Source organism: Populus euphratica, unplaced genomic scaffold (genome assembly GCF_000495115.2).
Source record: "Populus euphratica unplaced genomic scaffold, PopEup_1.0 scaffold27.1, whole genome shotgun sequence".
Taxonomy (NCBI): Eukaryota; Viridiplantae; Streptophyta; class Magnoliopsida; order Malpighiales; family Salicaceae; genus Populus; species Populus euphratica.
In genome coordinates this window covers 883,752-906,479 of record NW_011499899.1, presented here as the reverse complement: position 1 = coordinate 906,479, position 22,728 = coordinate 883,752, and the positions used below count along the sequence as shown (strand labels likewise).

Genomic DNA, 22,728 nt, shown 5'->3' with positions numbered 1-22,728 from the left:
ATTAATGGATAAACATTAGTGATTAACATTTTTATCGGTAATTCTTGGTAAATATATCATATTAACAATAAATAAAGTCATTTATAATTTTTTCAGTAAATTATTTCATGTTACAGAGGGATAAACATCAATAATTAACATATCATCAATAACGAAATGTGATTATTTTCAACTTTTTTAAACTTTCCAATAGACTTAGTTTTGACAGTAATGTATTTAATATTTTTAAAAAAATTCTAATAAACATACTAGAAAAGAATTAAAAGAAATAAAACTAAAATAAAAGGATTAAATAACAGTAATAATATTTCTATTTTTTAAAAACAAATACTTATAAATGTACATCAATAAATAAAAATAAAAATTAATTACTTTTATTTATGATTAATATGTTTTTATAAATTAATTATTTTATAAAATAAATAAGATAATAAATTTCAAGAAAATATAACATTCAAAAATAATTATTTCCTAACAATTAGATGACCAACCAAACTTTAAATTGAGATTCAATTTAAACCCAACAAACTAATTATTTAACACATCCTAATTAAATCCTTTCAAATTAACTTAAAATCCGAAACTGTAAAATAATTATTTTCTAATAAGATAATTCTCAAATCAACTTTAAATTCACCAAAATTCAACCATAAAACAATTTATTTTATGAAAACATATCATAATCAATTATTCCAAACTTAACATAAACCTAAATCACAATATTTTTTTAAAAATACCTGCATTAGCATCTAAAATTTAAATTGAGACTCGATTTAACAAAGAAAACTAATTGTTTTATGCAAAACACTTTCTAATTAATTTCTCTTAAATTTACACCAAATCCTGTAAATTAATTCATTCTCAACATGCTCAAATTTTAGACATAACTTTAAATTAAGATACAATTCAACCCCAACAAATACACTATTTATGAAAAATATCACACTACTTCTATGCTTTGTCCTATGTTCATCACTTGCAGTCACAACATCAATACATTGCAAATGCCTAGCTCTTAACCTTTCAATGCATTTGCCGCGAAGCTGTACAAGGGATTATTGACATCGATATTTGTACTTTAGCAGAGAAAATGTCAAGAAATCAAAGCCGATGTTTCTCCTTTAGCTTTCCCAGCTATAACAAGCGCGTTGCTCATGAGCCTTTAAAAAAAAAAAAAAAAAAGAGTGGTTGTAAAAGGCTTTTTTCCTCACATGTGCAACGATTTAAGAAATCTCAAGTTGTTCTTGGAGAATGGAATTAGATGTGGTCAAGTCAAGATAAATCCTTGTGTTTGAACACGCTTTGTTTTATTGTTTCGAGCTTTTTTTTACAGGCTAATCATCTTTACATTCATTGTTTAATATTGTTGATGTTTTAAGTTCTGATAACTAGTTTTTATATCTCCATAGAATCTTATTTATCCAATCAAACCCTAATATTGATCTCCCTCTAAGCCTAACTCTTGATCCTTCAAACGAGCCTGCGATGCCTTTTGCTAGTGTCAACAATATATGAATCGATGATCATACTAATGGTTGTAAAAACGTTTAGGTGTTTGATGTTGTGAAGCTCTCAACTGAATTTATGGATCTTGTCCTGGGAAGGAGTTTCTCTAGTAGCAATAATGGAACTTTTGAAAAAGGTTAGGGCTCATAATTTGAAGTTAGTTTCAGTGGGCATTGAGGAGAACAATAACAATGATAACCCTGGATAAAAAAAAATACATAATATTAATAACAAGCAAGCCCTAATAGTAAGGAAAACTCAGGTCTATTAGGCACATCTGTGATGTGATATGATAACAAGGTCTACTATAGTTAGAATACTGTTATTTTTAGATTATTTTGATATATTAATGTTAAAAATTATTTTATAAAAAATAAAAAAATATATTATTTTAGTATATTTTTAAGCAAAAATCATTTTAAAAAATAATTAATATTACACTCCTAAACACCCTCTAAATTTATTATGTTGGTTTCTACCACCCTCGCAAACATTTCCTAATCACACCATTGTAGATTGGATGATTTAGTACCGTTTTGGTTGGTATCTGAGAACAAAAAAGATAAAGACAGTTAGGATTGAAAAAACAAGATTGAACAAGAGACAGAAAATTATATTTGACAATGGCATATGCGCATGTGCACCCAGCAATGAATTGAGGTTCTGGAACAAGAAGGGAGTCGTTTTTTAGCGACAATGGCATATGTGCATGTGCATCCAGCAAGATCAATGAATTATCAGCTCGAAATATTTGTGGAGGATGAGCATGAAGGATTCTATTTTCTTTATTCACTTGGCATGCAGATTTTTCTGGATATGGCAGTCATGGTGGATGCACAAGGGGACGTGCTTGACAGCATAGAATTGTAATTTTTATTAGTGAAAAAAAGGAGCACAAGTCCAGAAAATAAGTCGCAGGTAATGAATTCATCTCTGATGGATCCTTGTTGTGCCTTGGGTGGAAAGGAATGGATCCTATGCTCTCCAAAAGGCAAAGAAGTTACAAAGGAACTCCCGGAAATGGCTGCGCATTGCCATTATAATCCTTCTTTTCACTGTTGTCATCATCGTTGTGACTGTTTAAGCCATGGAATAACAAAAAGGGTGCTTAGCCTCATCTTGGTCTTGCCTATTGTGTAAATGTATCATGAGTTGTGAGATTCACCTTTGTAAACATTCCAGCAATTTGTCGATTTATATTTGAAGTTATTTTTATGATCTATTCCTGCAAAGCAATTTTCTCACCCTTTATGGTTTCCAATTGTAAAACATTTCACAATTTAAATATGGAGTTGTTGAATTGGAGCTATGAGCTATCCCCCAGAGAGGATAAGAGGCAAAAGGGCCGCCTGCGAACAGCTAATTGCGGAGGCTCGGTAAAACTGCATTTTTCCTTGCTGGTTTGCAAACCGAGGTGCAGATTAACCATGCGACCTGTTCATCCCTCATTCCTGAAACCGCACAGGTGAAATGTGCCAACCATCTCGCGTAGGTTTGCACTCTGTAAAACAGAATTATGTGAGCAGGTAGGCCTTTTAACATGTATCATTGTACGGTGATGACATGACAACATCCGCATATGTTTTTTGTTCACCTCCAATTGATGGAATTATAATAGTTGAGGAAAAAAAGAATCATTTATCATTGAATTTTGTTGGAATCAACTTTACACTCTGACATGACATTCAGTTCAAGGAACAGAAATAATGTTTCAGATACCAAAAGGATCTTCAAGCATTGCAAGCTGTCCAATACAACATTCCCACGTTTAAGCTCCTCCGTGCTGAAACATCTCCAACGGGGGCAATCATGTTTCTGCAACAGTCTGCAATGAGCTTATCTGGAAGGCATCAGTCAGGCTCACTACCGTCACGTTAAAAGTAGTGTCGTATGAAGGTATACAACTATTTTTCTTTTCTATATGTGAAGGTATCCGTGAATCTACTAGGAAAGAATAAATCTCAATATTTCCTTTAGAACACTCTAAAGTTGGAACTATGAAAAACGACCTTATACTTGTCACCCCATCCCCAAAACTTTACATCCCAGACGATATTGCTGAAAAGTTGACTGCCAGCTTCAATTGTAAAAACACAGGTCATATCATCAACAAGTCCGCTTCTAGTCATTAGGATCCCATTCATCATCCTGATCCACGGGTAGTTGAGTAAGACTACTTTTAACTGCATTGTCATCAGATTCTTGCTGTTCAACACCATCATTTTCATATTCTAACTCGTTATTACCATTACTACCATCTTCCGCCACTTCTGACTCTAAGTGAGTATCTTCCTGACTATGCTTCATCCATGTTGGGCACTCGTCCTCTCCTCCATATAGTAATCGTCCATCATGACCTTTTACCTGTTTTGGAACCTCTGCAGAAGGAATTCTACAAGAGCATTCAGGAAGCGGGTGAGACAGGAATGTGGTTGGCTTTGACAGAAGGGATTGCCTGATAAGGCCATCTTCACTCGAGCTTTTGCTGAGATGTTCCCTTACTGAAAGTTTCCAAGAATAGTTGTGATGGTAGTACATGTTGTCACGGGTAATGTTGAAAAGTTCTGCAAGAACTCTCCTGTTCGAAGAACAAAAAAGGCATCAGAATGATTTTTTCTATTTTATTAAATACAAGCAGACATCAAAAAGATATATCAAGATTGCCAAAAACAGAAAAACTTAAGTACATGGTGTAAAAAATAGAAAATAAGCAGATAAACCAGCAAAAGATATTTAATTAAATGAAAATTGTGATGGATCGAAGCTGATTTGTTTGCTTAACACCACAGTGCAAAAACATGTCAGGAAAATCGTAAAAAAATTTGCAAGTCTTTATTTTCCCTGGCATGCTAGAATACCTCTCTTGTGGCAATCTCAATATAACATGATTATTATTATTTGGGAAGAGTAGCCATCTGAGATAATTACTCTCTAAAAGGGCAGAAGGAAAAATATTGATTTTACTCAACTCAAATCCATACATACATATTCTTGTGTGAGAATGAAAATGCAGGTTGATATCCTTTCTAAAAAATCTGAGTGCATCTATTGCATTCTTAGCAAATCTTTCCTTCTCTTTCAATCATAGTCAGGTAGCTGAGGAGATTCATCTACATTATGCTTCCATTTCGTGCATTAGAACATATTCTATCGAATAAATTTCCATGGAATCATTCAATAGCTTTTAAAAACTAATCCATTTGAAGTTCACAACAAGAGTTTTTGCACATCATACCTGTCTGGCCGATATGTTATAGAAGAAGCACTCTCGTATAGCCGCTGTCCCATGACCAAGCTTGAGAAGTCTGGCCATCCACTACCATCATTATGGAAACCAGGAAAAAATGCATCTGCTTCCACTGAGACAATATAATCAAGAGCATCCCAGAGTAACCTGTGTGCTTGCATCCTCAGATCTACAGGTGAAGGGTCTGGTTCTGTGTCAGACTCAGTAATCCAACCATACCAACCTTCTTTTTCATGTTGATAGATGGGTCTGTCTGGAGGTGGAGGAAGGGGACGAGGCCGAGGGCCTGCCATATTCCACTCTTCTTTAAGCTGTTCCTCACTTTTGGTAGGAGGTGGCTGAAAAGGATTCAGAGGAAGAGGTGTTTCAGGACCAACCAAATCAGACAGTTCTTGCTTAGTGCAAACCCGAGTGCGATCCACAGTGTTGGAGAACATGGCACGCAGAGGGATCAAAACACGTTGACCACCAAAAGTTTCAGAACCAGCCACATATATCACTGTTCTGTTAGGATAGCCCATCGCTTGAAGGAGAAGACCAACCTGAAAATATTTTAGACAGAACAAGAAATTTCAGTTGCAAATGACCATTATGAAGAATATGAACCACAAAGGGAATACATGCTTTTCTGCAGACATTAATTCTTATTTATGTAACAGAAAGCATCAGTTCCAGATTGAAGATAGCTGGCCTAAAAACCTGAATAAAGAGGTTGCAGTAGAAATGGTCATATCTTGGTCGACAGTGCTATAAATAATAGGGAGTATATGAGAACCACTTGAATTTTAATTTTTGAAGTATATGAGAAGAGTATAAGGAGTGCAATCAAATACAAACTTTTATTACAAGATAAACTACAAAATTCAACTTACTGCTCTTTAAAAAATATGATAGAAATTTTTGGCCTTTTAAATTATAAAAATGAACTTATCTATCCCTTTCCCTGGTCCCTACCATTGATTTGGGCTGAGGCTTAGTCATTGTTGTTGTTGTTGTTGTTGTGTCATTGATTTGTGTTCTTTCTCTTAGATGTTGGATTGTAAAATAGAATATTCCAATCAAGCCTTTTTTCCTCATAAATCATTCCTTTCCTGCCTTTTTGAAGTCACAAGTATTCAAAAATTTGTTTTACCAGAGGGTATTTGGAAAACTAAAAGGACCCTGCAAAGTTGAGTCATTCATCTAGGTAGTAACGTTTGATAAGAAGAAAACTAGTAATTTGTTGCAAGTTAGAGCACCTCTCACAAACGCCTTCCTCCCTCCTATGATCTATGTTATATGCTACCACGCTAGAAGTGTTAACTTTGGTTTGCCCAATGATGGTGGAAAGAGAAACTTAGCCAGTTCTGAGATTGCAACAGGAGCATATAACCTTGGGGTGATGTAGTGTCTTATTTGGAATGTTTGGATGGAGAGAAAGAGTAGACGTTGTTAGGATAAGTCAACCTCTAGAAAATGGGTATGCAATAGAATAAAACTTCTAGCTTCTTCGCCATGCAATGCATGGGACTTCTAGGGTGTTTGAGTTCAAAGTTAATTTAGGGGGATTAGACTATCTTTTATATTGAATTGTTATTATTTTTTCTCATTCTATATTTGGAGGATGTCTCCAACTTGTACATTTTTTTCCCTTTCTATTGATAATTTCCTCAATCTGAAAAACAAAATCCCCGCTAAGAGGCAAGAAATATTAAGGATTTGAATTACTATGAAATCTACAAATGATTTGGTAAATATAATTCAAATTCTGGGGAGTGCCGACAATTTTCAAATAACCAAATTCCAGTCTAGATAAGAAGTAAACGTGCATTGAACAGTTCGGACTTGAAAGTTAAACCTTAACCCTGAGCATACCTCTTCTGGCATGAGGGGGCATGACCCATTGTCTCTATGGATGTGTGAGCCTGCACCTAGCTCACCATTAAGAATCCCTTGCTTAATCATCTGTGCCCTACGATACTGTATAAGCTCAGTGTGAACATCCTAGAAGAAGTGCCAAGTTAGAAAATGGAGTTAGCAAAATTAGAGAACTTAATGAAATATTGACATAGTCTATCTTCATCTTTGTTTGAGGTAGAAATTCATATAGATAAAGTATCAGAAAATTGAAATTCCAACCACTGAAATTTCTGACCAACTAAATAGCAAAAGAAGTAATAAAAATTAAAAGAAATGAAACTGAAACATAAAAATGCAACTTCGATTATGAAAATGATATAGAGGAGAAAAGGCTTGAACAACTAGCCTGGAATAGTTCTGCACAACCATGATATGCCAAGATGTTTCTCACCAAGCCAGGATGAAATGCAAGGAAAGGTTGACCAGATGCCCGTAACCTGTGGAAATGAGGTTAAAGTCAAGAACTGCAAGTAAATGCTTCGTAAGTTGTGAATTCACATGCAATTTATTATGCAACGTGGGCCGTGTTCTTACAGAAAGTGCTAAACCACAGATCTTGCAGTTTGCATTATAATTTTATTGGAAAGGAAAGGTGAGAAACTAATCAACTATACCTCTGAACCATCAACTGACCAGCCATCTGAATTTCTCGGCGAAATTTTAGAGCATGGAATGCAACCCGGCATCTAAGCCTCTGAAACTCGGACATGCTTGGTGGAAGAATTGACTGAGAAGAACGTTATTAACAGAGATTACAGCATTATCAAGATTAATTGATAGATGTCAACAGTGCCATGAATACCCAAGTTCAATGCCCTAAAGTGAGGAGCCCCATTGCATAATTGCAAATGCCAAACTTTGTGAATATCAAATATGGTGACCACAAAGAACAAGAACAAACAGGCAGAAAGGGTAAAATAGCACCAAACAGTAACAACATTGCCATCAAGTTAACAAGGAGGTATCTGTTAAGTTGGGTAGAAATGAAGATAGGGCATTCTAAAAACAAGCGGTAAATGAATCCAAAGTCAATGTTGATGCAGGGAAGTCCATTTCCTACCATTGAAGGTCATAGCTTGTGGGAAATAGAAAGGAAACATGACACTGATCTGACAGTGGTCATCAATAAGAGCATCACAACCTACAAGAATGGGTGCTAGATGGAACAGCATACTCCTATCATCGAAATGAGGATAGCCTATCTATGCATTGAGAATAAAAGAAAATAATTAACAATTATCATCCAAATACTAAAGTTTCTCCAAGCAAAGGTCATATCCCAGAAGAAAAAAATAGATGAGACAACAATCAATTATTTGGATAATCCTGAGTAGAAAAGTGGAGCTCTTTGAGATGAGAGCATTTGCACAACAACAAAAATCATTTATGACCTACATTTCAATAGATTCACCTACCTGCAGGCATCCTCCATCATGAAGAACTAGTCCAATAACCTTGGATTTCTTTAACACAGGCAAAATTTCTTTGACGTAGAAATTTGGAGAAGCAGATCTTTTGGGCTTATATGTCCGGACCTCATTCCTTCTCCTGGATGCTTTCAAATTCTCAGGCAGGCTCTTCACAATGTTTACATCATTTTTAAGTGATGCTATGAACTGATCTTCATCAAAGAGATATGAAAAACTCTTGAATTTGTAACTGTTTGAAATTCACAAATAAAAAAAGAAAAAAGAAAAATGGTAAGCTTTACAAGCACATGGAATAATGGTGAAACAAACCATTAAACTAGCTAAAATAAATTACCTAATGCCTTTTGATTGAAGACTTTCTTGAATCTCTGGAATGACAAGAGTAGCATTTAGAAGCCTGGATATGGTGACAAGATCACAGATCTAGAAAATTAACAGAAATGTTATGAACTCCCACTATAAATCATAAATAAAACAAGTCTAAAATATCAAATGAATCATACCGAGGATCTTATCTTCTCAAATCCACCAAAAATTTTTGCATAAATGTAACCATTGTTTCTTTCATCTGGAACTGTAAAAAATCAAATAAAATATATGCAAAATAAAAATCAAAACGGAGATAAATTGTCAAATAAGGCTCATAAAGATCATGATATAACAAGCAAGACAGCAAGAGAACCATGGAAATAAGCTCGTTGTTTAAATGAAAGTTAATGGGAAGCAAGCTTGCAGCTTTGGTAACAGCAATTTATTAGAAATATCATGCTCTTTTCTGCACATTTCATATGGCATACATACACAGGTCTTGTAAAGAAGAAATGTTTACATAATTCCACAAATAACAAGGAGTTGACTGATTGGTTAGAGGTGCCAAGATAAGGGTAGGTCATGATTCGAATCTTATTAGGTACAAACTCTTCCTTGAAGGTTGTCTATCCATGCCCATGAACGCAAGTCCAAGTTTTACCCAGTACAAGAGAATGGAGCAATTTGCATGCACCACAGGTTTAACCTAGGTAAGGGTTTTCCTTCATCCAAAAATAAAAAATGTCACCAACATTTTCCACAATCTACTCTGAAACATATATGCCACCCAAATTTTTCACAGGTTTTTAAATAGATACTTCTGTAAGAGCATGTAAATAATATAATTAGACATAGCGATCCACATTGTATATCCTATTTAAGTTCCATCAGATTATAAAAATATCTAACTAGATATGTACTGTTCTTTTCCAATTCAACACATCTACCATGCATTAGTGTTATAAGGACAATGGAGTGAAATATTGTTAACCTATTTGTCAGACTAAGTAAGGAATTCCAAACCCATAAAAAGAACAGCTCTGACTCACAAGAACTGTCAGCAAAATACAAGATCGCCCCATTGGAAATGACAAGGGGAAACGTGACCAAATGGAATGATTGCTCAATTCCCTAAAACATGTATTCATTGAATACTCCCATGTCAAATGGGTACCAGAACCAACAAGAAATTACCTCAACCAAGCTATAAATTACATAAACCTCCCATAAAAAAAGAAAAAAAAAAAAAACTCAGCAACGTACTAATCCACCGTTCATTTAAATACACTCCTATAAAGCATATCGATCAAATCCATGTCACATTTCCAAATTCCAGAGCAGCTAACCACTACCAAAAGAAACTCATCTTTGAGAAATACCAGTTCAAAAAACCACATCATTGAAGATCAAAGAAATAGAAGTGTTAAACACAAGAATAGACAATTTCAGCAAAACCCATTACCAGGATAGTTGCTTCTTGGATTGGCATAAGGCTGCAATGATTTCAATGAAATCACAGGCCCCCACAACTTCATATTTCTAACAAATCTATCACTCTGGCACATCAAGAAAAGGAAAGAAAACCCAGATTTAAAAAAAAAAAAACAAAAAATGCAAAAGACACTGAAAAGAGAATACAGAAGATAGCAGAATCGAAACCTGTGGCGCAAAGACAGAAGCAGTGAAATCAAATCCATTAAAGGGCATTAAAGTAGATTGCATAGAATAAGCGCCTGAAAGCCTCGTAATAGAAAGATGAACCACCAAAGACACCATAGATAGCATCAATACAAAGAGTGCAATCCATTTTATCTTGGATATAAAGACCATCTTCATTCATGCCCAATTCTTCTCGAAATCCAAATACCCTAATTGTCTATTCAAATCCCTACACCAAAATCAAATCAAAACAAATCAAACAAGCAAAAGGAATCCAATTCAAGTGTTGTTCAAAAACTTACAAGCTCCAGGAGTGATGAGGTCAAAACATGAGATTTGGGAGGAAAGTTGTTGCTTTTTATAGTGTATTCGGGAGATGGGAATGGAAAAGAAATGTATTTTAGATTAGAAGTGGAGATCGAATCAATCTAAAGAAAACAAAGTCTTATTAGCTTAGCACAAGAGTTTATATACTGCTATGGTAAGGTATGGTATCCTGTGTTTTTGGTTTTGTTGAACACACACACACACACACACAACTCTCCTGTGATTGTGAAAGAAAGCTAGGAGGATACAAAGTACGATTTTTGGATTTGGCGAGTACAATGTTATGAAAGCAAGCCTCTGGATTTCAAAGGTAACCCTCTCTTTGTCTCTTCTCTGTAATAAAAATTAAATATTGTAAATATTAAAAACTTATCCAATCCTCCTCCTCCTCCTCCTGTCTTGAATTCGATTAGTTTTGCTAGTAGTAGTTTGTTGTTTTTCACGATAAAATTTAAAATGGGATTTTTTTTAAATATATATATATATATAAAATTAGAAATCAGTGCTTCTTGTTTATTATATTAGAAAAAAAAATATTAAAAACATCTTTCCAAAATAGACATCTATTCATTTTTTTTACCGAATATTTTAAAAAATAAAATAAATTGAATTATAATTTTTCCAAACATATAAATTTAACTTATTTATTAATTAAATTCAAATAAAAAATATAATTAAATATAATTATAGTAGAGAATTGATATCTAACAGCTTATAAAATAAAACATATTCAAAATAAAATCCAAAGAAATCTAAGAGGTTTGTTAAAAATGTATTATTGAATTTGATAATTTAATTTAATTTATTTTTTATAATGTAATTATGATGTTAAAATCACAACTCAATATTAAATTGATATTTAATTTTATTATTATAAAATTTATTTTTTTATGTTCTAGTCTTTAAAAGTTGAGAAAAAAATAAAAAAATAAATAAAAAATTTAAGAATAAAAAGTTTTTGGGTTGGATTCAGTCATTAATAATTTTAAATTTAATAATTATAAATTTAATTTTAAAATAATAACTTAATTAAGATAGTTTTCATTTATAATACTGCTAGAAAAGGAGGTTCAGATTTTAAAAAAATTATAATTTTGATTTAATTTTAAATTAAAATATGTTTTGTTATTGAAATTGAATTTATAGGGTCTATAAAAAGTTTCTTTAATATTATTAAAATAATAGTTTAAAAGTGAGTTTTTTTATCCACAAACTTAAACCTCAGATTTTCTAATCACCAGATCTTCTTTTGACAATTGGAAAGCGTTGCAGATGGACATCACATCATCAGTTCAGTTTAGAAAAAAAATATTAGAGCAGACAAAATATGGTCCGTCCATTAAGGAGAAAAAGAACATGCATATTGGGCTTGATTTTCAAGCCCATATACACTTGGATTTGTTGAATTATAGTCCAAGAACGTGAGCCCATTATTCCAGCCCAAGCTTGTGTGTCCATTCATTTTATAATGGCCCTTCTTTTTTTTTTTAATTTTGTAACAATATTCTCTTTTAATAATTTGAAAAAAATATTAGAGTTTTTACTGTAATATTAAAAATCACTTTTTGAATAATAGTCTGGGCCCATTATTCCAGCACAAGCATGTGTGGCCCATCCTTTTATAATATCCCTTTAATTTTTTCATTTTGCAATAAGATGTTTTTTTTAATAATGTTAATCTTCCATTGTTTTCAAATAATATTAGATATTTTATAGTAATATTAAAAATAAATTTTTGAATAATTATATTTTAACATAATATGTATAATTATCTAAAATATTTACTCATGAATATTCAATGCAAATGAAATATCAATTTCATTATTTTTTTATTGCCAATTTTTTTATATAATATTTGTTAAAATCATTATTCTTATATCCTTAAATGCATTGCATCAAAATGATTAATTTAAAAACTTATTTTTTTTATCAAAACTTTCTTATAAATTACGATAAGTTTTTATTTTGAAGAACACATGAATAAGAAAAAAGAGTTTCAATTAAATAGATTTATTTATTTATTATTTGAAATCATTTATTTTTTTAGATAGTTATATTAATTGCTTTTAGTTTTTTATGCAATAATCTTCATTGCTAAAAAGAAATATATGCTTAAAATTACATTGATAAGAAAAGGAGAGTTTAGACTAAAAAATAATAACTTTTCTATAAAATTTAAATCATTTCTTTTCTTACAAAAATTAATTTTCTTTGTTATATAAGTAAGTAAAATTTTTAGAAGAACACATCACAGTAAATCTATATTTTGCTTTTTATAAGAAAGACTATCTCTTCCTATTTTAGTTTTTGATTAATGTTAATAATTTTTTTATAATTTATTTTATCAAACATAAATACAATTTTCAATTAAAATTTTTAACAATGCCAAAAAACTGAATGTCTACACATGCTTTTCTCTCTCTTTTGTTAATTAAAAATTAACTTAATCAATGTACCATGCAACTAATATTGAATTATTTGAATTTTAAAAAATATAGTTTAACTATTCAGATTTTAAATTTGCTTCTTAGAGATTATTAATTTGAATTTTATAAACCATGGAGCTAAAGACTTATATGATTGTGAATTTAAAAACTCGGAAAAGTAATCAAGGTACAAACAAGATACCTCAAATATCCATGTTAATTAAAAAAAAAATTATTTTTGATTTACAATAATCATTTCGAGATAAGAAACAACTTCTAAACCCATATTTAGTATTAGTTTTAGATGATAATTTGATTAAACAACCATTAGGTGGGTTTGTTTCATTAGCAAGGATCTCTAAATATTTATCAAGAGATCATCAATTCAATTCCAAGCTTTCACATTTCATGTAAAATGTGATCAGGTTAACTTCTCTTATTTATGTTTGTGTTCCAGATTAGTCATTTGACGTGGCGGGTCCTAAAACCAGCTCTCCATCGCTTCTAACATTATCAAGAAGTCACTAGCATTCATGTATATTGATTTGTCAAGTGAAAAAAGCTGCCATATGGGCTAGGGCAAGAAGGTTAGATGACACTTCAGCCATGGCCTGGCCGTAGCATAATTGAGTCGGGAGTCGAGGAGGATGTCGACCAGGATTTTCGACGGGCCGGCCTGGCTAATGATCACGTCTAGTCCATACAACGAAATTGGCTCAAAAGTTCCAGAGTGCATCTAATCGAGCACTATCATTGAATATGATGGCCATCAATTCAGGTGATTCTGAACCCTATTGTTAATTATGATAGCAGACGTACAGGTATTTAAGTAAAGTTTTCACCAGATCAAATTAAGAGGCTAGATCATTCATTTGATTCACTTTTGTGTAGTTGAGTGTTCGAAATTAATATATTCCTTCTTGTAAAACAGTACATAAAATCTTAACTTCATGAAAGGCAATGAGGGGATGGGATAGACATACTTAACAAAATCTATGCTGTAAAAGAAAATATGCATGCAGTGCTAGTAATTACTACCATGATCTATGCTGTAAACAAGCGAGGAATGCAGCAACTCTCTTTGTAATCCCTTTCATGTCCCCTAAGGTTAGGTCACCTAATTAGATACCTTTATCTTTATTTGGGTTTGCCAACTTCACTGCAATTTAATGAGTTATTGTTTTTATCCAGAAATTGCTTTCTTGCAACCTCAGAGCCTGCTAATGTAATCATATGCTGATTAACTTGCTAGCACACTAGTTGTTTCCATCTTTTTCTATAAATATAGCTAAGCCCTATGGTATCATGGCTCTTGTACCCACCAATCTACCTTTTCCCTATTTTCTTCTCTAAACTCTAGCCACCCATCATCATGGCTGCAGATGGCTGGGAATGGCACCTCCTCCTCATCAGGATTATGATGCATACAAAAAGGAGCTTCCGATCTTTGATGTGAAGCTGTTCAACAAATGGACCTTTGAACATGCAAGTTCTAAAATATAGACACATGTATGTGAAGGTGAATCTGCTCAACAAGTTATATATATATATATATATGATTGCTTTCTTTTGTATTTTAATTTGGCAGGTCTGGAGGATTATATTAGTGGTGATGCAACCAAGCATGCTACTTATATACCGCTTACGGCCGGAAGGTACTCGGCAAAGCGGTTCAGGAAGGCTCAATGCCCCATTGTGGAAAGCTTGATGAACGCATTGATGATGCACGGACGCAAAAATGGCAAGAAGTTGATGGCAGTCAGGATTGTGAGGCATGCTATGGAGATTTTTCAACCTTCTTACGGTCCAAAACCCCGTCAAGTCATTATGGATGCTGTTTTTAGCAGGTATTAAATATACAGATCCAATAAATGATTTCTTGCATTTGATAAATTGTGCACACAATGAATCATCAATTCATTCTTTTTACGGCTAACCATTTTGCAGCATCATCATAGATGCTCTATATTTTATTCGTAATTTGTCTCTGTTTAGTACTTCAAATATATTTTTTCGTGTTAACAGTTTTGGCGTATTTTGTAACAACAAATAGAACTCAATTTCTAATTCTTGCCCTTCCTGGTTTTCAAGAAAGATGATCAAAGGGCTTACTGCTCATTTTAATTTAAATTAAATTGACATATATACATATTATAAAATTAACTAGATCTGGTCGATTTTTGGTATTTGTATGTGTGTCAACATAGTAGTCCAAGAGAAGATGCGACTCGAATTGGCGCAGCAGGTGTGGTTAGGAGGCAAGCGGTTGATGTCTCTCCACTTCGCCGTGTGAACCAAGCAATATATCTTCTTGTCACTGGTGCTCGTGAAAGTGCTTACAGGAACATCAAGACTATAGCTGAATGTTTGGCTGATGAATTGATTAATGCTGCCAAGGAAAATCATTTAAATGTTGACATGATTTTAAGTCATTTTATTTTTAAAAAAGTTGACATGATTTTCCCTTAACAAGTTCTTTTATGCCTCTCATCTCTTTTTTTCTGAATCACTTGAGGCATGTGGATTTTAAGGGGGAGTTTGTTTTTGAGAGATCTATATTTCACCTATATACTGAGCTTGATATATAAATAAATAAATATAAGTAAAACATGTAATGATGTATACTTAGACATTAGATATAGAGTAGTGATATAAAAAAAGACATCTAAAGGGAAGGTTATAATCATTACGTGCATTTTGTTAACTAATTATTTCTGAAGAATCAATTGTTTTATCAATCTTTAGGGGTCGATGTGAGGCCTACTAGGTGTGGATAGCATAGGTCAGGACCATGTTACCATGACATAGCAAACATACTCAAGTATCTAATTAAATAAAAATAAAATAGCTTTACGAGTCTTACTCAGATTGAAAATCATTATAGTATTCTTATTCCTCCATCTAACTTAAAGCAAATGGTATATGCTATTAGACAGTGTTAGACTATATATATATATATATATATATATATATAAAAGAACATACTAAGTATGAAAGATAAACTAAGAAAATAATATGTAAATTAAAAAAAAAAATAATAGGCATAACATTAATGATAAAAGCTAAAAAAGTAAAGTTTAATCCTAAGATCTCAAGTAAAGCGTAATTCAAATGAATCGGATATCATGCCAACCAATGTCCTCTTTTCTAACAAAGAGAAAGGCTTTTTTATATAAAAAAAAAATATTTTTTATTAAAATAAATTGTCACCTAATATACAGTCATTATTAGGAAATCTAACTAGTTTTTAGAATTTTAAAGTAAAGGAATTGATATCTTATTACCCTAAAATATCATACTACAAGTAAGCAATATTGATACTTGTCTTTTATTTCTCATAGTTTATTATACCTAATATTAATGGTCCACCTATATGGATGAGAATAAATTTACTAAAATAAGTTAAACAAGTTGATTTAAGTCTAATCATTTTAAAATTTATTTTATTTTTAGAACCCTCGTGTATTATATTTCGATAATACTTGATGAATTATTTATAATTAGTGATTTCTAATCATGATACATAAGTAATAGTCTATTAAGTCAATATATCAATGAATAATTAATGAGTTTATGTTGGGCTTATTAATTAAATCTAATCCAAATCTTAAAAAGAGTACATGAATAATATCTATGTTCATCTATCATATAGTCCCTAAGATTTACTCATAATATACTTGAATGAAAATTAATGGGTTTATATTGGGTTCATTAATTAAATCTAATCCAAATCTTAAAAAGTCCATGAATAATATCTATATTCATCTACCTAAGATTTACTCATAATATATTTGAATAAAGATTGTATGCCTCAATTCTGTTCAAGCAATAATATTTTTGAGTTCAACTAAGTGATATCTAGTGACTTGAAACTACTTTCTGGACTTAATTAACATAATTTTTAATTAAAATTAGAGTAAAAATAATTTATGCAATTTTTTAAAAGAGATGTTATTAACCTTGTTAAAGAAATTTTCTGAAAACACCACTGAATACATACTCTTAAGTAAGAATAAAGAAACCCAATTAAAAAATAAAAACAATTATAGACACTCAAATAAAAATTAAAATAGAGATAAGTTTATATAAGTACAGCATCAAAATTTTCATGATGTCATTAAAATATCTTTAAAGCCTATCTTTTTTTATTTACTTGGAACGAGCAGCGTCGAAAGAGGCTCGGTTGAAACATACAAAGTCATGTCCAAAAGAAGGGTAGGTCCATCAAATTAGCCATGTTTCTCAGTTAGAACGTTTGGTCATTAAAAAAACCAAAAAAACATGAATGTGGTCACAAAATCTCTCTCTCACACGACTACAAAATTACGTTCTGTTTCCCTATATTCATATTTGGTTGTGCTTCGAATTTTTGGGGTAATTCCTATAGAGATTTTTCAAATTTTCATTCTCTTTCTACAAATTTGTGCTCCTAGCTTGCTAAGTGGGATGCAGAAATGTTGTGTAATCGAGAGCAATTATGCATGTCGCTGTACTACTAGCTGGAGAGGGTGAGAGATTTCATGCTTCTAGGTGAGTACTCCGCACTGAATTATTTATATGATTGCTCTATTGACCTGTGCTTGATATACTGTTCTCCATTTTTATGCTTTGACAATGGAAATTGAGTTATCTTCTTTCTCAAATGTCAATTGATCATATATCAGCGTTCGTGCTGATTTCTAAGATCAACAAGCTATCATATAGAGTTTATAGTATGTGCCATCATTTCACTCTCACCATTTGATATATCCATCCTCAAGGGGGTGGGGAAGCATCGATCATAGACATGGTATCTTGCCATTCCTATTTACCTTCTTGTTCATGTCATTGTGCAACATAAACCTATGTATTGAGTGATTTTCTATATTAGAAACCTAATTAACTAGAAATCTTGATTGATTGGTTCCTCTTGCAATCAACTGATCCGTTGTCGCATGTAATTCGAGTGGAGAAAGGTTGAAAGAGGACGGTATACGCTAGCTGGTTAGTGGCCTTAATTAATCGGATTAATTACATATTTATGAAGTTAAATTAAATACAGTAGCCTAGCAAAACGTGCAGCAACCTCAACAGAGAGGGTGCATCCATGAGTCAAATGTGGTGCTACCATGCATACCCCCACCTACCTACATGTATCAACCTCGCTCACATGCATAACTTTTACCTGCCTTTCATAGTGCGTTAAACAGGACACCATTCAGCTCCTAACCATATTTTGTATCTTTCTACTTTTTGCTTCTCTCAAAGTACAGAAAGCTATACCGTATCCTTGTCCATGAAGCTTAGATTGAGAAATCCTATTTTTGATTTGTAATTATGGTTTATAACGTGTTTTCTTTTTCTATTGAGAAAATTAATGGTGTTGAAAAGATAATTAAATGTTGTATAACATTAAATACCCTCAACGTTAATTTTTTTTTTTTAACCTTAGATGTAACTTGTGACAAATATTTGCCATTTTGATATTTTCAGTGGAGAATATACAACTTAACGAAATATTTTATTAATTTAATAATTATATTCTAAATTTTAGTATTAGTTTGAAGTTTTAACAAGGTAATTAAACACATTATATGCTCCACCGCATCAAACATCCTTGATCAAGCACAGCAACATTACTGTATGTGCTCATATATGATCATCATAAGCTCATATAATTAAGATCATAATTATAATAATGGATCATCATGATCATAATTAAGATCCCACAACTGAAGTTCAATAACATAATTACACGAGCTCATATAACATTTTTACTGTTTAATTTATGATCGTCTGGGCTTGACTTGACCTGCTTTATTATGTTTACACGTACTATGCACAAACTTCAAGGACCTCGATTTTGTGGAAGTATTTGTTTCATATATGTAACAATAATAATAATATTTAACCTCTGCACACATCATGTCCCATATTCATGCATGGAGTATTTCTTCACATGCATAACAGTAGGAAGCAAAGCATTAAATTACCTAAAAATGTTAATAGGGGGATTGTTCTTTCTGATATGCAAGAGAAAAAGAAAATTACCAGTTTATAATTTTGACAAACAGTTAACAAGCTAGAGAGATTTTATAAGTTAACTCAAAATTTTCTTACGTAATTTAGAAACTATTAACTATAAGCATATGCATTTCTATGAAGAGAGATCTACTTCTACTACATATCAGATTCATCATATCAAGTGCAAGCACATCAATGTTTGAATCAAGTCTAAGCTTACGTTAAAAAAATATAAAATTAAAGGGATTAATGAAGAGGGTGTTTGCTAGAGATAGAACACTTTAATCTTAAAACAACAAGGTCCTTAGGTTGTCGATGCGATAGGATCTCAAGGAACAAAAAAAACCCAATCAATAGTTTTTACAGTGTAGTGATACACATACATCAACTTAAACGTACAACCATTCCATGTAAGTACAACACTCATAAGAACAACATCTATAACACAAATTAGCACATATTTATAGTCGTAACAAACCAGTCTGATTTTCTTTATATAGCAATCTTCTGCTGCAGGATCAAGCTAGATCTTTACTATTTAACGCACCATCTTTCTCACCGAAAGCTGCCATTGAAGATGTGACTTCAGCTTCCCAAATACTTCCATGATGGAAAGCCTGCGAAGAAGAAATCACAGGTTGACCAGATGGTCCAATAATATTACACTGCTGTTGTTGTTGATACGCAAATACATTTTCATTGATCAGAGAATCCAGAAACAAAGAGAACGTGTCCTCATTCTCATTTCCAATGTAATCTTCCTTATTGTTTTGTTCATGATGACTTTGTAACCCCTTATTAAAACCATCACAATTAGGCCAGTTTTTGGCACCATCATCAATGAGCTGATTTGGAAACTGATCCAAGTTAGTTATTGTTAAGTTCTCTATTACTCTAGTGGCTGTAGCTCGATCGACCCTGGCATTCTCTTCTAGTGGAAAAGAATTAGGGTTGGAGTTTTGGGTGGGAGCAATATTGGCAATCTCTGATGAATTAGGGTTAGGGTATAAAGGCTTGTGGGTCCTTGGATCAATTCCTTGACTAATGAGCTTCTTGCGCAGATGGGTGTTCCAGTAATTCTTGATCTCATTATCTGTGCGTCCTGGTATCCTCCCGGCTATCAAAGACCACCTGAAAAGTGAGTGTACAAGATCACGGGAATAACAAAAAAAAATGAAGATTCATAATCTCAGATTCCAAGTTATTATAATTAATCTAAGTTAATTTGAAATTCAGACCCAAAAGTACATCTACTGTCTATTAATTGTGAGAAAAGGAGGGGGTGCAACACAGTCAAATGTTGACAAACATGTTGATGCTCTACGATAGAAGCTTTGTTTATGAACTTCAGATAATCTGATAGATTCAAGAATCCAAAATCAAGATAAAAAGCTATGGCAAACAAGTGCATGAGTACATGCATACATCCATACATGGATATATGGAGAGACCATGAAGACTTTAACTACAAGGCAAAGACCTCAAAGTTACATATGTGATGAAGATTCTGATACAATTTGAATTTTTTTTCTAAAGAAAACAATTTGAAATATTTGTTATTTGAAACTCGAAGCTCATATATCCTGGTATTTTTATTTTTTTTTTTGGGGGGGGGGGGAGGTAGAGCACAGTGAAAACCTAAATTTAAAATAAATGACATCGAAACCTAATTACTCCATAAACTTTCCCCTGATGATGTCGGGAAGAAAAAAAAAGAAGAAGAAAGAATTATCACCAATTCTAACTAATTCGATAAAATCCTTTTATAAATATATACCTGTTACCAAGCAACCTATGAAGCCTAAGAATGAGATCTTCTTCATCTGGAGCAATACGTCCTCTCTTAACAGAAGGACTGAGATAGGTCATCCATCGGAGGCGGCAGCTCTTACCACACCTAAGAAGCCCTGCCCGCTTTGGCAGGGTACGCCATCGCCCTTCACCATCGTTCTTGATGTAGTTAGCCAAGAGCTCATCTTCTTCAGGTGTCCACGGTCCTCTCTTTATACCTACTTTGCTACAACATGGTGTGGGTGTACTCCTGCTCCTTGTTGAGTTCCTTGAGGATAGATTCCTCATTCTCTGACTCCCTTTGTGTGATAAATTAGCTAGTACTGTGTCCTTGTGATCTATCAAAAATGGAGGGTTTTGATGGGGATGGTGGATGTCGTTGTTTTTTTCATACGGATATATGGGAACTGTGAAGGAAGATATTTCGTGAAAAGTTGGATGGAGACAGATGCTCTAAGGGGTGGGTGGTTTTTTTTTATACGAACTCAATTTACGTGCTTTGTTTGTTCGGATCAAAACTTGAGAAGGGAATTTTGAAGCACATGACTTCGTGAATTGAATGGGTAGGTGGTGATAAAAAAAAAAAAAAAAAAAAGAGCTTTTAAGAGCCTTCAGTGCTACTTTTTACACTATCATTATATATTCTCGAAAGTCTGGTTTAAGAGTTAAGAAATGGTAGTGGATTATACCGAGGGTTCGAATCTGGACTTAGTTTGTTTGAAGTGTCCGAAATTTGACTCGAGATGTGGTTTGGGATACCTGGGGTTTGGCCTCGGACCTGAAATAAAGCGGTTAGGATTCCATCCAAGACAAATCCTAGGAGAGTAGGATTCAATCGAGGACTTAGTTTGGGTCGCTTGAGGTGCAAGCTAGGCCTAGGTTTGGGAAGCATGAGGTCCAGTCCTTGATCGGTGATGGGATGCCCAGGGTTCAATCCATGACCAGTCCCGAGGTGCCCGAGGGTTTATTTGAGAGTTGTGACGGGGCACATGAAGGTTCGGCCAAGACTGATTTGGAATGCTTAGGTCTAGGATATATTAGTTAGGTGGTCAACATCGTTGATTTATTTTATTTTTTTATTAAAAATATCATAAAAATCTATTTTTTATTTTCATTAAAAATATCATAAAAATCTAAGACCCAAAGAAAATTAAATTCTAATATAGAATTCATTAGTCTTAGATCCTAACACTAAACATAAAAGAATTGAATTCTAGTGCAGTACCCAAAAAAAATTAGATCTTGATGGAGAAACTAATTTGTTTGAATCCAACTTCATATCCCAAGAATAATAGATCCGATGTCAAGATTCATTTATCTTAAGTCTAGCGTCAAGACCCGTCAGACTATTGGGTCTATAGACCCATCCGAATCAAATTCGCTTGAATGCGTTATCTGGTCCCTTAGAGGGTCTGCAGAACTAAACCTATGAAAATTGAATCCTTACACAGGAGGCATAATCTTAGTTTAGGCAGGGTTTCAAGACCTAAAGGACTTAGATCTACGGTCCTGTCGCATCCAAACAACTTGGATGAGACACCCTTTCCAACCCCAAATTTCTTGAGTCTGGAAGGAGATATCTGATCCAAGTTAATAATAATTGTAGTAACAATAATTGATTTTTAATACTAATAATATTAGTTATAATGTCTGATCCAAGTTAATAATAATAGCAGTAGTAATAATTGATTTTACCTTTGAAATCAATTCTATATTTTTTTTATAAATTTAGATGAAAAAATTATAACAATAATTGAAATCAATTCTATATTTTTTTTATAATAATAATATTTATTTCACAAGTTCTTATAGTTTTTAATCCCTTCAAATTAAATTTATGAATTTTCTTCAATAGCAATAATATTTTTTCAAATTTAATAATAATAATAATAATTATTATTATTATTATTATTATTTTACCCTTCAAATGAAATATATTTTTATTTTTCAATATTAATAATATTTTAAAAAAATTTAATAAGTAATATATTAATAGTTTTAACTATAATAATATTTTTAATACTAATAATATTAGTTATAAAAAATAATATTTATAGGACAAATAAAAAAATTATATCAGTACTTTTAATTATAAAAAAAAGAATAATATTTTTTATATCAATTAGTTCCC

General features: G+C 32.5%; 4 protein-coding genes and 1 long non-coding RNA gene across 7 annotated transcripts; 3 read left to right on the top strand and 2 right to left on the bottom strand.

Moving 5' to 3' along the window:
- Positions 1-2,202: 2,202 nt before the first annotated feature.
- On the top strand, positions 2,203-2,590 carry LOC105132533 (syntaxin-132-like). Its single transcript, XM_011036097.1, has 2 exons — positions 2,203-2,372; positions 2,473-2,590. Exons 1-2 carry the CDS (start codon positions 2,203-2,205, stop codon positions 2,588-2,590), a joined length of 288 nt encoding a protein of 95 aa, XP_011034399.1.
- Positions 2,591-3,124: 534 nt separating this feature from the next.
- LOC105132531 (uncharacterized) lies at positions 3,125-10,730 on the bottom strand. 3 transcript variants are annotated; one of them, XM_011036094.1, is made up of 11 exons: positions 10,353-10,730; positions 10,051-10,279; positions 9,854-9,947; positions 8,586-8,656; positions 8,417-8,505; positions 8,068-8,311; positions 7,267-7,379; positions 6,999-7,089; positions 6,608-6,736; positions 4,742-5,295; positions 3,125-4,084 (listed from the first exon to the last, which is right to left on the bottom strand). In XM_011036094.1, the coding sequence occupies exons 2-11, from the start codon at positions 10,225-10,227 to the stop codon at positions 3,628-3,630; spliced, it is 2,019 nt and encodes a 672-aa protein (XP_011034396.1). In that variant the 5' UTR covers positions 10,228-10,279; positions 10,353-10,730; the 3' UTR covers positions 3,125-3,627. The 3 variants fall into 3 exon arrangements, with proteins under 3 accessions (XP_011034396.1, XP_011034398.1, XP_011034397.1); XM_011036096.1 differs by having other exon boundaries at positions 8,586-8,650; XM_011036095.1 differs by having other exon boundaries at positions 10,051-10,267.
- A 3,465-nt stretch (positions 10,731-14,195) lies between these two features.
- On the top strand, positions 14,196-15,272 carry LOC105132576 (40S ribosomal protein S5-like). The gene is made up of 3 exons (XM_011036148.1): positions 14,196-14,292; positions 14,392-14,650; positions 15,011-15,272. The coding sequence occupies exons 1-3, from the start codon at positions 14,196-14,198 to the stop codon at positions 15,270-15,272; spliced, it is 618 nt and encodes a 205-aa protein (XP_011034450.1).
- A 1,973-nt stretch (positions 15,273-17,245) lies between these two features.
- LOC105132529 (uncharacterized) lies at positions 17,246-18,177 on the top strand. The gene is made up of 2 exons (XR_843589.1): positions 17,246-17,333; positions 18,056-18,177. It is a non-coding gene; the product is annotated as an uncharacterized LOC105132529 (long non-coding RNA).
- A 1,044-nt stretch (positions 18,178-19,221) lies between these two features.
- On the bottom strand, positions 19,222-21,110 carry LOC105132530 (transcription repressor MYB5-like). The gene is made up of 2 exons (XM_011036093.1): positions 20,584-21,110; positions 19,222-19,937 (listed from the first exon to the last, which is right to left on the bottom strand). Exons 1-2 carry the CDS (start codon positions 20,883-20,885, stop codon positions 19,325-19,327), a joined length of 915 nt encoding a protein of 304 aa, XP_011034395.1. The 5' UTR covers positions 20,886-21,110; the 3' UTR covers positions 19,222-19,324.
- Between the last annotated feature and the right edge of the window lie 1,618 nt (positions 21,111-22,728).